Below are 16033 nucleotides of genomic sequence, written 5' to 3' on the forward strand. Positions count from 1 at the left end.
TACACGATACTACGACGCTAACAGGTTGCGCGCCGCAAAACGACTGAGTTCGCTTCTATTACGACGACAGCCACCGAGATCCCCACTCCATTGTACTTCGACGTTCGCGTCTCTTCGAAACTATACCGCTCGCTCGTTACAAGGATAAATTGCCGGCGGTCGAGAACATATCAAATATTTTTATTTCTCTTATATATAATACATATGTACTCGCACATTGTACGATTAATATTTTTTCAATTTTACATTTTTCTCTTTCTTAAAATCATAACTCATATCCCGAAAAATAGATTCTATCATTTTTTTCTTCTTCGACTAAATCTATCTTACTCAGAAATTTGACGATACCGACTAACTAAAAAATTGTAAAGAGAATCGTTGAAAATGTTCTAACGTTTGTCCTAATCATATTCACTGCGACCGTAATTCAACGAATTGACTCTTTGTAATACAGGTCAGCCGTGTCCGATTCTTTAATTCAGAAATTAAGATTGAATTAGAATATCGAATGCTCTATTACAATATCGCATTATAGTTGCTATGGAAGACGAAAGCTGCTAGACATCATTTTTTAAATAATTGAAATATATACAATGTTTTTGGGGCAGTCGTTTGTCAATGTTCGAACGAAGATATGTACATGTACCTGCTTAAAGAATTATATACAAGATTTTGAATTTATTCAGAAAATACTTTCATTAACCTACAGCGACGGTTTTTAATTCGAACATCTGGACGTATATCTATGAAATTCCCCTATATATGTCTTACGTGTCACGCAACCACTAATACTAATTATGTAATCCATTTTCATTACTCTATTCCTATTTATTATATTCCCGTTTCTTCTTTTTTGAACAGTTAACAGTTTTTTTCGTTAATAAGAAACTGGTTATGTTACCAGCCATTTTTCTTACGAAGTAACACGGTAGCTTATCATTTCTTACGAAACAGATAACAAGAACGATTTTAATTTGATACATCTTTCCGATACATATTTTGCTAAACTTACGATCGAGATAAACATTTTTTACGATATCGAGAAAAATTTGATTTCGCTGATTCATGAGTGATCACCTGCACTGTAAAGGCATGACATTGTGTACCGCGAAATATTACGGAAACGCGATTGTATGACACACCCTTTATAGAGAGGAAGAGAGAGTGACAAATGTTAGCACGAGTAAGCACGCTTAATTTCACTAAAAGTCAATGCGAGTAATAAACTGGTCTAGACGTACGGTCTGGATTATTATAGAAGTTCTGCTTGCGATACGTGTAGGCGGTCAGTGTGGGAGTGTCGCCGGACATGACGGAACATTGGATCGACGGATGAATGGAAACACATGTGTGGGTGCATCCTTTCTCGAACCAAAAACATAAAATTTTGAAATTTCAAAGATAAAACAAATCAACACCAAGCGTAGGGTTAACAAACATTTCTTACTAACTTTGTTAAAAGTCAAAGCTTTAATAGAACTGAATAGGTTTAAGGGCGATGACACTTGGATAGATTCTTCGACCCTATCCACATTCATTGCAAAGGCTTCACAGAAGACTTTTCGTATCAGTGAACGTGTATCACGAAAATAGACAGAATGGAAAGAAAATAATAGAAGTGACTGAAAAAGCGGTAAAATTTTATAACAAGCAAACGTCCTTTTTTTATTCATAATATATAAATTTCAGTATGGAATATTTTCGACTTCATCTAGATTTTCGATTATTTCCTCTGTAAAATTATATTCTGTTTCTTCTTCCTTTTCGTCTTTCCCATCCAGAAGGTTAAACACGGGTATTGGTTTCATTTTTCTAACTGCCATTTCAATTTTTTGAACTACGACGATTTCGCCCGGTTTTGAAATAAAATTTGTTACTCTGGACGCACCTATGGTACCTATTCTGCCAGCTCGACCGCATCTAAATAAAATGTGTAATACTTTACTGTCTTTTTCAAATAGAACATTTAGAATTTAGAACGATCATCACATATTTAAATTGAATACCTGTGTATGTAGCTGGACGTGTCTAATGGAAAATCATAATTTAAGATGTGATTAACCATTATTGTATCTAAACCTTGGGATCCTCCATTCGTTGTAGATAACACCATTGTTTTGCCATTTAGGAATTCCCCGTATCTTCCTCGTCGTACATGTAATGGCATATCGCCATTTAAATTTGTAACTTTGACACCGCATTCGTGTAAAAATAAGGAAATCCAATAGGAGGTACTATTTCGATTGCTGAATACAATTACACGCTGTTTATTTAATACTTTGCTTTTTACATATTTCACAAGCTCTATGGGCTTTTGGCTTGGAATTAATCTTACAAACTTTTGTGGAATCAGTATTCTATGTAATTTTTCCGTTGTTACATGTTCCAAAGAATTTATCTATAAAAAAGTTATTATAATCCTTTAAAATGAAATTATTTTACAAATAATTCGGATACTACTTACATTTATGATGTCGCTCAACACAATTTTAAGACCTGACGGAATTGATGCAGAGACTAAAATGAGTTGGGCTGTATTAGGAAATTCATTCTTAGTTGTATCGTAATGTTGATATCCAATCTATACAAATTAAAGTAGTTACTAAAAAGTATTATCATGCATAATTATTTCATGGAATGCTGTATTGACTTTTTTATTCTACATACCGGTATTCTCCTCAGAAATATTTTTAGCTTTGTCTCAAAGGAAGAATGAAACAAAGAATCTGCTTCGTCTAACACAACAAATCTTACAAATGCGAGATCATATACACCAAACGTTGTCAATTTACTAACAACTCCAAAACTACAAACTAGAATATCAATGTTCCCCACAGGAGGATTCGATATTATCTTTTTTGTCCTCCCACCAGTGACTATCTTTGTTTTAATATTAAGGTCCTTAGATAGCTTAATTAGTTGCAACTAAGAAAAAGAATGTATTTTTTAAACACTCTTCTCATAAATAAAAGGATTATATTAAATTATTGCTACAAACCCCGATTTGTACTGTTAATTCTCTTGAAGGAGTTACGATTAATCCGAGTGGTGTATTTACGCTTCTTTGCACTTCTTTTTGTTTCCATAACAAAATTTTAGTTATCAATGGCAGAAGATAAGCTAATGTTTTCCCACATCCTGTTTCTGCTGCTATTAATACATTACATTCTCCAAAAATTTTTGGTATTCCAAGCTTTTGGATTTCTAAAGGTTCGTATATATTTAAATCTTTTAAATTATTACATAAAGAAGCATTTACATCGAGATCCTGAAATGTTTCAGAACCAACTTCCTCATTCGCTTCCACAACATCCTAAAGAATTAATTACGATCATTAAAAGAATTACAATAATATAGCTATAGATAAAAATTATTATAAACAAAAGATACATTGTTGTAAGGGTATATAAAGAAATGATCGTCTTTAGACTTTCTGTTTTTCCAGTTCTGACTGGCCAATATCGGTTTTTCTTTGGGAAATGTATCACCTTTGTAAAAATTATACATCTGCTTTTTACATTTTATTATTGGTGTTTTTGTTTTCTCATGTTTTACTTCATTATCAGCGACGTCGTTCCTTTTTCGTCGAATTTTAACTACTGCCCTTGCCTAAATTAAAATTTATAAGTGATTAATTATAAACATACTAGGTAAAGTAAGGCGGAAGGCAAAAATCATTACATAGTGTCGTGTAACATTTAAAAATGTCGCATTAATTTGAGTTTTGCAACCCACATGACAAAACTGAAACAACATCTGGTACAATTTATGTAAAACGAAAATAGCTTCTATATAAGTTTTTAGATGATTTTAAACAATATTAACCACATATTAACGTGTATAATGTGTCCATATTAAAACTTTAGGGCACTAATATCATAGAAAAAATACTAGTATAGATGACACACTTGTACACATTTTTACTAGAGACGAGATGATATTTTATGGAAATTGGTGTTATGCGTTCTGAAACTGATTGCGTTCGAAAAATCAGAAATTTTATCATATCACGCCCTCTACCGTTGACTAATTGTAACTACAGGATAGACCTGATATTCAACCACTCGTGCCACTTTTGTTGTGTCCAATCTTACTATTTTCACATCGTATGTGATTTTATCGATGCAAGTATACATATGGTCATATAAACAAATTGTGGAAAATTAACATGTAAGACAACGATGATCTCGTTTTTGCGAGAAAGACAAGGATGAATAGAGTCTTTCCGTTTTTATCTGAGACATTCATAGCATTTCATGGATGCGCAAAACGTAAACCTTCTTCTCCATGTTGATTTTTCACGACTCAATTCTCGGATGGTTCCTTTTATGCTTTAGCCATATGAGTGTCGAGACGTGTTTATATGACCGTGAATAGAGGTTTGAGTGGTTATGTTAACATTATTAGTTTATACGCATTGCTTGCATTCTTTGTTATTATTGCAGACAAAGTATAATTTATTTCATTTCCTTCTCATAGCTTTTTATAATAGTTATTATAATTATTAAAAATATAATTTTATTTCAAACTAAACATGATTTATGCTTTCAACTAATTAATTGACTTTATTTAATCAAATTAAATCATAACACGTACGAATAGTTTGTCCAACGAGACAAGGTAGTAAACGTAGACGAAATTTGATTACTGCAACTGCCAACAAGTAACATTTGAATATCAACCGCAGTAATTAAATTTTGTTTACTTTTACGACCTTGCTTGATGGACACATTATACCTAATTCCTATGTACGCCGTTGTAAATTGCGGAGGGTGTAAGAGACACTCTGATTTTGCCAAGGTCGGTGTTTTAGAACCTGAGACACGGAGTTCTATATAATGACGGGTCTATCTTGTATTTAGTCAATGCCTCTATGATTTAGAATTTAGAATTTAAAACGGTGAATTGTATCAAAGACGATTTATCATCTGTGGCGCATGCCTACATCGTACATCTCTAAGTATGACAACAGATGTCGTTCGTCCAATGTTATATCTGTTAATTTATGAAGTACGTATCGTTTTTTTTAAATATTAATTTAAGAAATCGTATTTTATTTTACATATTTACATTTCCGATGAATAATATCCGAAACATATCTACACTTTGCATGACAACTCTTAACTTGCCAATCGTACCGCCTTGAAGGGTCTCAATGACTAGTGTTCTTATGAGGTTTTGTACAAAATCTCATATTCCATTCGATTTTCAAATACCTAACATCAAAACGAACGTAGGTACAGAGTTAAGAGTAAGATAATTGTGTGATATATAAAAACATTTACCCTATTCAGTTTAGGATCAGACATAGCTGACGCAAAATAAGCGAGTAGTCTTCACATTTTCTTCTGTCACAATTACAGCATTTCAAATGTATTTATATAATCGAACGCAAACATTAAAATTAATTTTAACAAAAATATTTTCCCCCTATCAACAGAGCAGTACAATTACGATCATCTTTACTATTGCGATACAATGTTATTACAGTCGTAAATGTCGTGCATAAATTTTACATCCTTTTGTGCAATTTTAATACCCTAATTGCGACTAATGATTGGTTAAAGTCAATCGATAGGAATCGAACGTGACTATAAAATTTATTCGTAAAGTTTAAACGTTCTATTTATTGTTAAGAGTCACAGTGTTAATTATGTCTAACAGTAAATGTTGTTTATGCAATGTTCGTAATTTTCTGTTCGTATAATTACAAGTGATATATTGCACGCAGCTCGCACTTAAAGAGATAACATGTTTAACTTGATAAGAAGATCGCATGAATCAGTCGTTAAATTTGAACGATTATTATCTATCTAATGCGCGCATTCCAATCTGTTGTTGTTGAATGTTCAATAAATGTTACTTCATGGACGAATCATCTGGAGTATTTTAGTCATCGAGATCGCGTGAATCGAAATTAGCTTTACCGATTTAAATTACGATTATTACAATACAATTTGAATAATTTTTGAATTTCGTATTTATCAATTCAAACACTGATCCAATCAATTGGTATTGATATGTTGTTTTTATTAAATTTGTACAACTTATTTTGATAAATTTTTGGTTATTTTTATTTACTGTAGTATTCCTATATATTTTTACAATTTTGCGGGTGGAAATTGTGATCAAAAAATTTAAATCATACGAAATTCCTGTACCAAGAACATAATTTCTCGAGTAAGTTCTCGGAAAGAAAGGGTCGTGCACTTAAATCCTTTTGAGGCTGTTTTACCATCAACCTAGAGCATCGAATGCACATACCGCCAACTCATTCGAGATTTTGCGATTTTTGCCAATTCCTCGTTTGGTTTTAAACACTATCGTCGAGTTTCAATTTTTAGTCGTGTTTTAAGGCTTAGTTTTAGTAATATATAATTAATTAATATATAATTAATAATTGATTTGAGTATACAAAGATGAAAATAGGAAGGATACAAAATTCACATTTTTATGTTTCAGATGTATGAAATTACAATTTTATTTGAAAGTAATTAAACGAATCATCTAAATATTGTTGTACAATAATTTATTATTTTGACAGTGTGTAATGCTGTCTGAAGTATAATAGAAGAATAGAATTCTATGCTTTTTTACGATTGCATACGCAGTTTTATATTTTATTTATATTTTTATACAAGACTTTAGTTTTTATTCAAACAAGTACCATGCTCGATCGATAACGTCGCATGTGATCCGAAAATAGTAAGGATATCGGGCGACTCCCAAAACGTGGGATACGAAAAAGCATTAAATGTCACGTCTATTCTGTACCTCTTATGTGGTTTTTAGTTTATATTTTTTATCTCCGATCATAGTTATTGCCTTCACTAAAGGATGGCATGAAATACAAAATCCTAACCATTTGTTCCCAGCGTTCTGTGGTGGTCGATTTCTAAAGTAAACTCTCGGCGTTAAGGACCTTACCCTCTCCACGGCAGTTTTCAGAACTATGTACTGTGTACATATACGACCGAACGAAGTCCCATGTAACGACGGACCCATCCCGTACTTAGTCAATGTCTCTATAATTTAGAATTTAGTTAATTTAATTTAGTTCATTGTGCTCTTTCTGTTTTACCAGCAATTCTTACATAATTTAAGACAGTATTATTTCAACGAAAGGTGGCGTAATGATAGAAGCCATATCGCATGTACTTCGCTTCCTGTTACTTGGATTTTCGCGCGCCAATTCAAATTATACCTGTCATATTTTTTAGCTTACGCATTCTTGCGAGCATCGTAATCATTTAACTCTTTTTTTTTTATCCCTTACTCTGATTTATGACATAACTTACATATTACTTGGTTTATTTACATTTATTCATTGCATTACATCACACTTAGAATTTATAAGGATAAGTGTATCAAGGACGATTTATCATCTGTGACCTATCCCTGTATCGTACTCTACTTCTAACTATGAGAACAGGTATTGTTCGCTCGATGTCATATCTGTTAAATTGCAAAGAACTTATTGTTTTATTTGAATATTAGTTTAAGAAATCGTATTCTATTTTATATTTAGAGTTTTATATTTAGATGAATAATATGCGCAGCATATCTACAATTCGCATAACAACTGTTCACTAATCGACCTTGTTGCTTTGAAGGGTCCCAATGACTGGTATTTTTATGAGGTTCTGTGAAAAATTCCATATCTCATTCGATTTCTAAGTACCTAATATCAAAAAGAAAATATATACATGTTAACAGCAAGATAATTATGTAATATATAATAACAGTTATCACATTCGGTTCAAGGTCATAGCTGATGCAAGATAAGTGAACTACTGAGTAATACATTTGTGGTTTTCGTATTTTCTTCTGTCAGAATTACAGCATTTCAAATGCATTTATAAAATCGAACGCAAACACTAAAATTAATTTTAACAAAAATATTGTCCCCCTATCAACGGAGCAGTACAATTACGATCATCTTTACTATTGCGATATAATGTTATTACAGTCACAAGTGTCGCGCATAAATTTTACGTCCTTTTGTTCAATTTTAATAGCCGAATTGCGACTAATGATTGGTTAAAGTCAACCGATAAGAACCGAACGTGACTATAGAATTTATTCGTAAAGTTTAAACGTCCCATTTATTGTTAAGATTCACGACGTTAATTATATGTAACGGTAAATGTTGTTTATTGTAATGTTCATAGCTTTCTGTTCGTATAATTACAAATGATGTATTGTAGGCAGCACGCACTTAGAGATATAACACGTTTAACTTGATAAGAATCTGAATCAATCGTTAAATCCGAACGATTGTTATCTATGTAATGCGTGCATCGAAAGTCTGCGAGGCGTATTCCAATCTGTCATTGTTCAATGTACAATAAATATTACTTCATAGACGAATCGACTGGAGTATTTTAGTTATCGAGATCGCGTGAATCGAAATTAGCTTCGACGATTCAAACTACGATTATTACAATACAATTTGAAAAATCGTCGAATTTCGCACTCGTCGATACAGACACTGATTCCAATCAACTAACATAATCGTTTAACAGTTAAAAATTGGAACCCGTGTGTATCATTGAAGAGAGACGGTCAACAGTTTCTTCGTTAACAGCGAATTGGCTATGTTATCAGTCATTTTTTTTACGAAGTAGCAGTAGCTTATCATTTCTTATAATTCCTACCTGTAATCTTAAGATCGGGGATATCGTTTATACAGTACAATCAAGAAAAGTTTAATCTTTCCAATTCACTTATACTCTAAAGATATGACATTGCATACCGCGGAATATTATGGAAACGCGATTATATGACACAATCTCTACAGAGAGAGAGAGAGAGAGAGAGAGAAAGAGAGAGAGAGAGAGAGAAAGAGGATAATATTAAAAAATATTTGGAGATATTTCACGGAGATGGGGAGTTGAAAAAGACGGAGGGTAGTTTCTAGGGATCAATGAAATTCGATTGCCTGGAAGTCGGCGTCGCGAAGGGGATGCTAAAACGACGGTTCGTTGCGCATCGACGCGTCGTCTTTGTTGGAAACGCTTTTACACCCTCGAACGTTGCGTTCGCAGGCCCTCGTTACTCCGAACAATTTGTAATAAAATGTCAATGAAGAAAGCAGATCTTTCTTTTTAAGTGGTCGCGCAACGTGGAACGATCGCGTAGTTGTACACATATGTATAGTGTAGAAGCTGAAAAGTTTCGAGAGTCGGAGAACAGCGAGGAAGATGTCGTGCGAGGAAGAAACAAGAGAAACGGAGGAGACGAGGGAAGCTACGAAAGAAGGAAAGGAGGCGACCGAGGAGGACCTTCAGATTTTCCAAACGCTTTGTATATCATCGCCTCGAAAGGTGTTCTTCGTTCGCGTCAGATCAAATGTATCACAGAGCCTAGACGCACCCGTTTATCTGCACATATCTATATAGATATATACATACGTGGAATGACTGTACATATTAGCAAATTCTTCTCGTCAAACGCACTTTCTTTTTCTACCACATAAACGTTCGCGTTGATAGTTTGTTTTTGCTTCTGTCGATGTCAACGCAATCGCAAACCACTGGTTGTTCACATTTTGCACGAGGATTTCGTTTTTGAAGGAGACTATTATAAGGAGACGGAACGAGGACTAGATGTGTACGTACGGGATGCAATTTGTCGAACTCGTTTCTTCCGATTACGATTACTCGCGATCTACGCGAGCGGCTGGTACGCCGGATGATAAACAACTGACACGATCGAAGAAATTGTATTTTATTTTCGAATTAGCCGATTTGACGATATCATGATCGAAATCGAATTTGCTTATTTTTTTCTCAGCGATCGTCTAATTACTTCGATCGTGCGTTTGTTTAACGTAGATATTGACTGGCACGCGAGTGGCCAGGGGTTACCTCGGTTGCCATAGCGTTGCTGCATACAATCGATTCTACCTGTCGCCGTACGCTTTTATCCCTGTCTCCCTCGTTCACCCTCGTCTGCACTCGGTTTCTTCCGCAGTCGTAGTCGCAGCCGCGAAATATTAAATCAGTATGTTTCTGTAAAACTTTCTTACTCTATGACAACCGTGCCGTTACCACGGCATAGGGTTCATATTAAAACGGATAAGAGCATTCGATAATAGCGAATGGCTGTAAAGGAAATTATCGACGAAATACACGAGTTTCGAGGCAACGAGCTTCATCGTCGTGTATTTGAAAAAACTGTTATCTTTCGATCCAAACGAATCGAAATGTGAAATCGACGCAGATATTTTTTACTCGAGAGCTAGGGGATTAACTTAAGACATAAATTTTCAAATACTTTCCAACATACTAGAAACGATCACGCGGGATAGACAACGCGTTCGTAGACGGCATAGCGTGCGCGGTCGAAGCGATTGCATGGAAATAGAATCGGAACCGGAAGATAGAACGCTGCTTGCACATTGCGTTTCACGAAGCTTCGTCGAGTGACTCTAAGAATCAGATAAAAGCTGAATAATGTGGCGCTTTGTATCGCTGTTCGTTGATATCGCTAGAAAGTAGATATATTTGATATATTAGCTTTTGAATCTGTGACCGTAGATCGTCGAGGAAGAAGCCATGACCCATGATCTAACGACTACGTTGAGGAGCGAGCTAGCAGCGCTCGAGTATAAACGCGACCGGTTGATGTCCGAGGTAAACCTGTTCCATCTGACTTTGATCGGCGATGCGATAGTTGGATAATAATAATCGGCAGTATGTTCGCGCCTAGCTCCAAGAAACGAAGAATCTCGTGAGATTCCGAGATCAACGAATAGCCGAGTTGCAGTTAGAGGCAGAACAACTTCGCGAACAAGCAGCTAGACAGAATTCCATCGTGTTAAGCTTGAAGAAACGCATACAGGTCACTTTCAGCGTCTTTGGTTGGTAATATTTGACTTTCGTTCTTTTCTCTATTTCGATCGAACGATCGTATCGGCGGTTTAGGAATTGGAAGAACGCGAGAGGAATCTTTATACGAGTCAAGGAAGGAACGAGACCGTGCTGCGTTCCTTGCAACGAGATTTAAAGTATCATCAGGAGAAGAATCGGGAATACGAGAAGAAGATACGTCAGCTTGAACAGACCGTGTCGGAAGAGATCGAATCGAGAGAACGAGCCCGTTCAAGTTTTCAGGTTTGATCCGCAAACTCCAAGAGTGTAACCCGATTTTATCGCGATCGATCGATTTGCCATTTACATCGTCGATATGCTCTTTCGATAAAGGAATTTACTCGAAGATTGGCGAACGCATTGAGCGTCGAGTATCGCGAAACCGTTCATCCCAGTCCTGAAATCGTGATGCACAAAGTGGAAGAATTGGTGCAAGAAGCGAATCGTGTTCGCGCGAAGAATACGAATATCGAAGCGCAACTGACTACCGCCGAGGTAGACTTTAGAAGCTGCCGGGATGCGTTGGACTGTACCGTAGCCGAGAAGGAACAACTTCAGCGTCAAGTATCTTCGCAATTGGTCGACTTGGATCGTCTGAGACAGGTATCTGTTTATCTCTTCAGGCGCGTGCTTGCGAAATTTGCTGCCAACGGAACCCAAAGATCTCGATCGCTTGTTTGTCAGGACAAAGAATGCCTGGAAATGCGATACAAAGTCGCGGAAAGGGAACTGGACGGGTTGAGGGATAAATTGTTAAACGCGAACAGAAGCATAAGCAACGCGACCGGAAATATATCGAATCAAGAGGCGTTGATCGGACAGCTGCGAGGTGATTCGTTTGGCGAATATATTCTTCGCTTTTCTCATTCTTCGTCTTCTCTTGTTTCTTCTTTTCCTTCTTCTCCTCCTTCTTCTTCGCAGAAGACCTGACGCAACGGGATGAAAAGTGTCAGCGTGTGCAAACCGAGTTACGCCACCTTTTGGAATCGTTGGCAACGCTTGTCAGCGGTCCGAACAGATTCATCGAGTCTCACGAGAATGTCATTAAGGATCGCATTAGGGAGATCTTGGCCGAGAACAAAGATCAGGCTCTTGTATTTCTTATTCGTTTTCCTATTATCTAAGGACGTGACGTTTGATAACGTGCTCCGTTGCACGCAAGCGTCGAGTGGAAATGGAAAATTCGTAATTCGTTGAAATAATCTTTCCTCTTGCCTAGGCGATTCAAAAGCTTCGAGACAAGGTAAACGCGGCAACGGAATCGACTACTCGGCAGGGCGAATTGATCGAAACGACTGTGGCGAAGATGCGAAATCTCGAGGACGAACGATCGGACCTGGGGAATAAAGTTCGTAAATTAGAAACCGAGTTGACCGATTGCGAGCTGTTGAAGGAATCTCTGCGCAGAGAAAAACAAATGGTAACTGTATGCATATGTACGGATGTACGTGTGTACGATAAAGCGGCAGCTTTAAAGCGACGTAATTTCGATCGATCGTACGTATCGTGCGTTTCGAATTGTTCTAGTTCGTAACGTTTCTCAACCGACTAGGAAAAGCGATGCAAATGGACGAGATCTCGGAGGAAATGGGTCTCGATCTTCAAACGGAATCGCTTCTGATACGAGCCGAGCAACTTGCCAGATTAGAAACCGACAAATTAGTGGATAAGGTAAAAAATACGAGATATCCAACTGACTCGAGGTTCGATTTCACTTTTTCCATCAAATTGCTAATGTGTTGTCTCGTTTGTTCTGTGTTTGTTTGCGTCGCAAATGTTGCGGTTTCCGCGGTCGCGCAGTACTCGTGCTGCAACTACACCATCTTACCGAGGATTCGGCGCGAGCGATCCTTCCACGAGCTTCCTTCTATGAAAGAAGTAAGCCACTTTGGCGGGCGAGATTTACCAAATGGTCCAATTTTATGAATTTCATTTCGTATGGGACGCGACGACGACGCTCGAGAACGCTATTTCCGTCGCGACCATAACACGCTTTTATTATCGTACGCGCAATTCTATTCACAGAAACACGTCTGTCAGTTCTTCTTTCTCTTATTTCCCTTGCTACTTAGACCTCGGTGGTGTATCAGCTGCAGCGCCGTGTAAGGACGCTTCGGGAGCAATTGCAACGCCGGGATCTTCATTTGGATCTCCTTCGCAGAAAATTATCGCTTCAAGAGGACAGCGTGAAAATGAAATCGTTGCTGCAAAGCGAGAGAGACGAAGCGAATCTTCGGTACGTATATGTACAGCGAATTTACCGCGCTTTTGGCTAATATAGGTAGCAATTGGAAAACGTTGCAAAGCGTTTTTCCACCTTGACGACTGATCGTTCGTTTCAAGAGCGAAGAAGTTGTCGAAACAAACCGATCGCTTGCAAGTTCAACTTTTGGAAGAGAGGTCAAGAAATCGCGAGTTAAGCGCCCAATTGACGGAAGCCGCGGATTACAAAGTAATCTTCTTGTTTCTTTCCTCTTACCGCGCTAAACGACACACGCATACACACACACACACACGCACACACAGAGTGGTGAGAGTGGATGTTTGAAAACTAGATAGCGGCTTTGGAACGCAGTCGAAAGATAGAAGAGGTTCAAAAACGGCTGGTCGAGAGCGAGATGCTGAGAACTCGATGCAACAGAAAATTAACCCTCTTGAAAGAACAAATGAGAACAACGACTGAGACTGCCGAGCAGGAAAGATCCATCAGCGACCATTCGTTGCAACTGCTAAGGGACGAGCTAGCGCAAGTCAAACAAAATCTTTCCGAGATGACGAAAAGGGAATCCCAGGTAAGTAGGTGTTTCCCAACGAACTTAACATCGTGCGAGCTTGCGTGTTTCCGATATTTCAACCGTTACGGTTTCCTCCTTCAGCTACAAAGTTTCCGTGTTTCCGTGGTGAAATTATTATCGGAACCAATTTGCACACCCGATTACGAGATAATTTCGCGACTGCAAAAAACAATAGCGGCACATCGTGATTTCACCATGCTGTCGCGCCGATACGACGAGCCATTGGATACGACCAGTCCTTCCAGATGTACAAGGTAAAGCCCCATCTTCGGTTTATCCTTCATAGACGATAATGTCGGTTACTTCGGTCGGATTCAGTTTTTTTTTCCACATATCTGAGAATACGTGCGAGAAACGTGCCATAACTGATACAGTGTTGTAGAAAAAAACGTTATCGATATTTGCTCGTACACGATACGAGCAATTTCTCTTTACTCGTGTGCCTGTTACGATCAGAAACCGAGATCGAAAGTAACGAAATAGTAGCGAAAACGACCTTAACTACTCTGTTTCAGCATACATACGATGCATCCTCCTAGATCACCAGGGTCGCGATGCGCTCGTTACGAAGACAGCGGATTTGCGGATCCGCCGGATCTTCGCGATGTCGAAGACGAATTCAACAAACGACCGGTACGAAGCAGCCTACTTCCGTGACGTTGCGTCGGTCGACGCAATTACCACGTTAAACGTACGAATATTTCGACCACGTAGAAATACAAAAAGTTCGATTAGACGAAAAGAAAAAAGAAAAATGACAAACAACGAAGTAGTCTCTTTCTTCCGATTTGTATTTCTTATGTCACGAGCATTGTTGCGTACGCGACTCGGTTGGAAGCGAGAGGAGCTGGTGTATAATGTCGGTGTAGAGTGGAACAACCGCATTCCAGGATGCAGACGGTAGAGAGCGAGACTGAAGTTGCTGTGCTGGTTGAGCGCGGGAACGCGATGCAGCGAGGTAGACGAGAGGGGACCAAGGAGGACGAAAGGAACATTGTCTAGTAGTATGCGAATCCGTTCGAGCCTCGTATCTCGTATCTTCCTGCTCGAACCAAAGTATGCCGCGCACTATATGCGTGTCGAGCACAACGCAAACAGACCTCTGGCTTTTCGAATCTTTCCTGGTCTTCTTGTCCAGTCATATTCCAGACGAAAACAAACGAAATGTATTTTCATTTCCTTTTTTTTTCTTTTTTACTGTTAATTCGTATTTTTAATTGTTCTACCGGTCATTATTACCTTAAGTCTACACGCAGTCTTTCGGAGTGTAGAAAAGACGCCACGTTAAATACCACGGTATCGCGATACAAAAGGAGCAACGGAAATGGGAACAGTAAAAAAAGCAAAGTAATCATAGATAGTAAGTATTTGCGATATTGTTGGGAGTTATTATTCCAGATAAAGACGAAACTCGGCTCTTACGCTATGGCGTTTTCCAAAGAGCAAAGAAGCAGGGTTGTGTGATTTTATGGGGCGTGCTTCTTGCTTAGTAGAAAAGTACATACGTACACTATGTACAGCCCATACCTACACGTAGTACGTCGTATACTGGTTAGCCCTGAACTTGGCCAGCAGTGAACTACCTCTTTCTTTGCAGGAACGTGAATGCGTGAATGCAAAGGCGTCATCTTTGGCCTCCTTATTTCTCGTTGCGTACAAACACACGCGTTACGACTATTTCAACGCCAAGCAAGTGCACTGTACATGTTACTTTCCACGCTTAAACACGTACCACGAAACAATATTGTCAAAGCTGGCAGCTATTTAACAACAATACATTTCGTTCACACTTTGGCCACTCTTTCGTGCATTAGGAATTATCGATCGCGATCGAAAACACGAACAAAATTTCGTTGAAGATTTGCTGTTCGAGCATATTTTTCTTTGATCTTGCTTCAATGAATTTACTGCAAAATTTCGTAACGAATCTGTCTTCACGTTGGATGCGTACACTGACAGTATACCGACATGTTGGTCAGAAAAGTCGGAAAATAAAGATAAAGTGGAAGTACTTATGGAATTATCTTTTGTAATTTTGATTATTTTGATTATTACTTAGGTGATTAGAGATTTCGTTGATTCCGAACTTAATCGTGAATTTAGCTTTTTTCGCATAAGTATATATAAGGTTTTTAATTAAGTAGAACGGGTCTAGATTTCTATCTAGTTATACGGTGGACTAAATAGAGTATCGATAAATAACTTAATCGGCTACGTAAAGCCAAAAGCACGCAATCATGGGTATATCTGTGTATACTACGAAAATGACGATTAAATATGTCGCGTTCTGCTTATCTATTGCTTATGCGCTTATCTATTTAGAAACTAACAATGACTATCAGTGTCATTTCAATCGGATAAAAG

At 37.7% G+C, this 16033-nt stretch overlaps 3 protein-coding genes across 4 annotated transcripts in view; 1 reads left to right on the top strand and 2 right to left on the bottom strand.

The window, feature by feature from the left end:
* LOC138181956 (histone-lysine N-methyltransferase, H3 lysine-79 specific) overlaps positions 1–16033 on the bottom strand; it is a 75961-nt gene that overhangs the window by 18113 nt on the left and 41815 nt on the right. The gene's annotated exons all lie outside the window — the stretch shown is intronic.
* Dbp21E2 (putative ATP-dependent RNA helicase Dbp21E2) lies at positions 1637–3942 on the bottom strand. The gene is made up of 7 exons (XM_069116738.1): positions 3682–3942; positions 3391–3609; positions 2999–3313; positions 2668–2925; positions 2465–2581; positions 2007–2398; positions 1637–1920 (listed from the first exon to the last, which is right to left on the bottom strand). Exons 1-7 carry the CDS (start codon positions 3754–3756, stop codon positions 1686–1688), a joined length of 1611 nt encoding a protein of 536 aa, XP_068972839.1. The 5' UTR covers positions 3757–3942; the 3' UTR covers positions 1637–1685.
* On the top strand, positions 7303–14817 carry LOC138181594 (coiled-coil domain-containing protein 170). 2 transcript variants are annotated; one of them, XM_069116555.1, is made up of 15 exons: positions 7303–9326; positions 10542–10637; positions 10714–10845; positions 10929–11117; positions 11208–11477; positions 11559–11703; positions 11796–11968; positions 12094–12294; positions 12402–12545; positions 12947–13110; positions 13218–13326; positions 13430–13666; positions 13751–13923; positions 14185–14302; positions 14560–14817. In XM_069116555.1, the coding sequence occupies exons 1-15, from the start codon at positions 9204–9206 to the stop codon at positions 14584–14586; spliced, it is 2301 nt and encodes a 766-aa protein (XP_068972656.1). In that variant the 5' UTR covers positions 7303–9203; the 3' UTR covers positions 14587–14817. The 2 variants fall into 2 exon arrangements, with proteins under 2 accessions (XP_068972656.1, XP_068972657.1); XM_069116556.1 differs by lacking the exon at positions 14560–14817 and having other exon boundaries at positions 7304–9326; positions 14185–14434.

Source organism: Bombus flavifrons, chromosome 7 (assembly GCF_040668555.2).
Source record: "Bombus flavifrons isolate JBK064 chromosome 7, iyBomFlav1_principal, whole genome shotgun sequence".
NCBI lineage: Eukaryota > Metazoa > Arthropoda > Insecta > Hymenoptera > Apidae > Bombus > Bombus flavifrons.

Coding starts and splice junctions, on each gene's coding strand:
- Dbp21E2 (XM_069116738.1), bottom strand. CDS start 3,756: ATGTTGTTTCAGTTTTGTCATGTGGGTTGCAAAACTCAAATTAATGCG. Junction 2,582..2,667: donor TATTTCTGAGGAGAATACCG/GTATGTAGAATA, acceptor TAATTTGTATAG/ATTGGATATCAACATTACGA. Junction 2,399..2,464: donor TGTTGAGCGACATCATAAAT/GTAAGTAGTATC, acceptor ACTTTTTTATAG/ATAAATTCTTTGGAACATGT.
- LOC138181594 (XM_069116555.1), top strand. CDS start 9,204: ATGTCGTGCGAGGAAGAAACAAGAGAAACGGAGGAGACGAGGGAAGCT. Junction 10,638..10,713: donor GCGACCGGTTGATGTCCGAG/GTAAACCTGTTC, acceptor GTTCGCGCCTAG/CTCCAAGAAACGAAGAATCT. Junction 11,118..11,207: donor GAGCCCGTTCAAGTTTTCAG/GTTTGATCCGCA, acceptor CTTTCGATAAAG/GAATTTACTCGAAGATTGGC.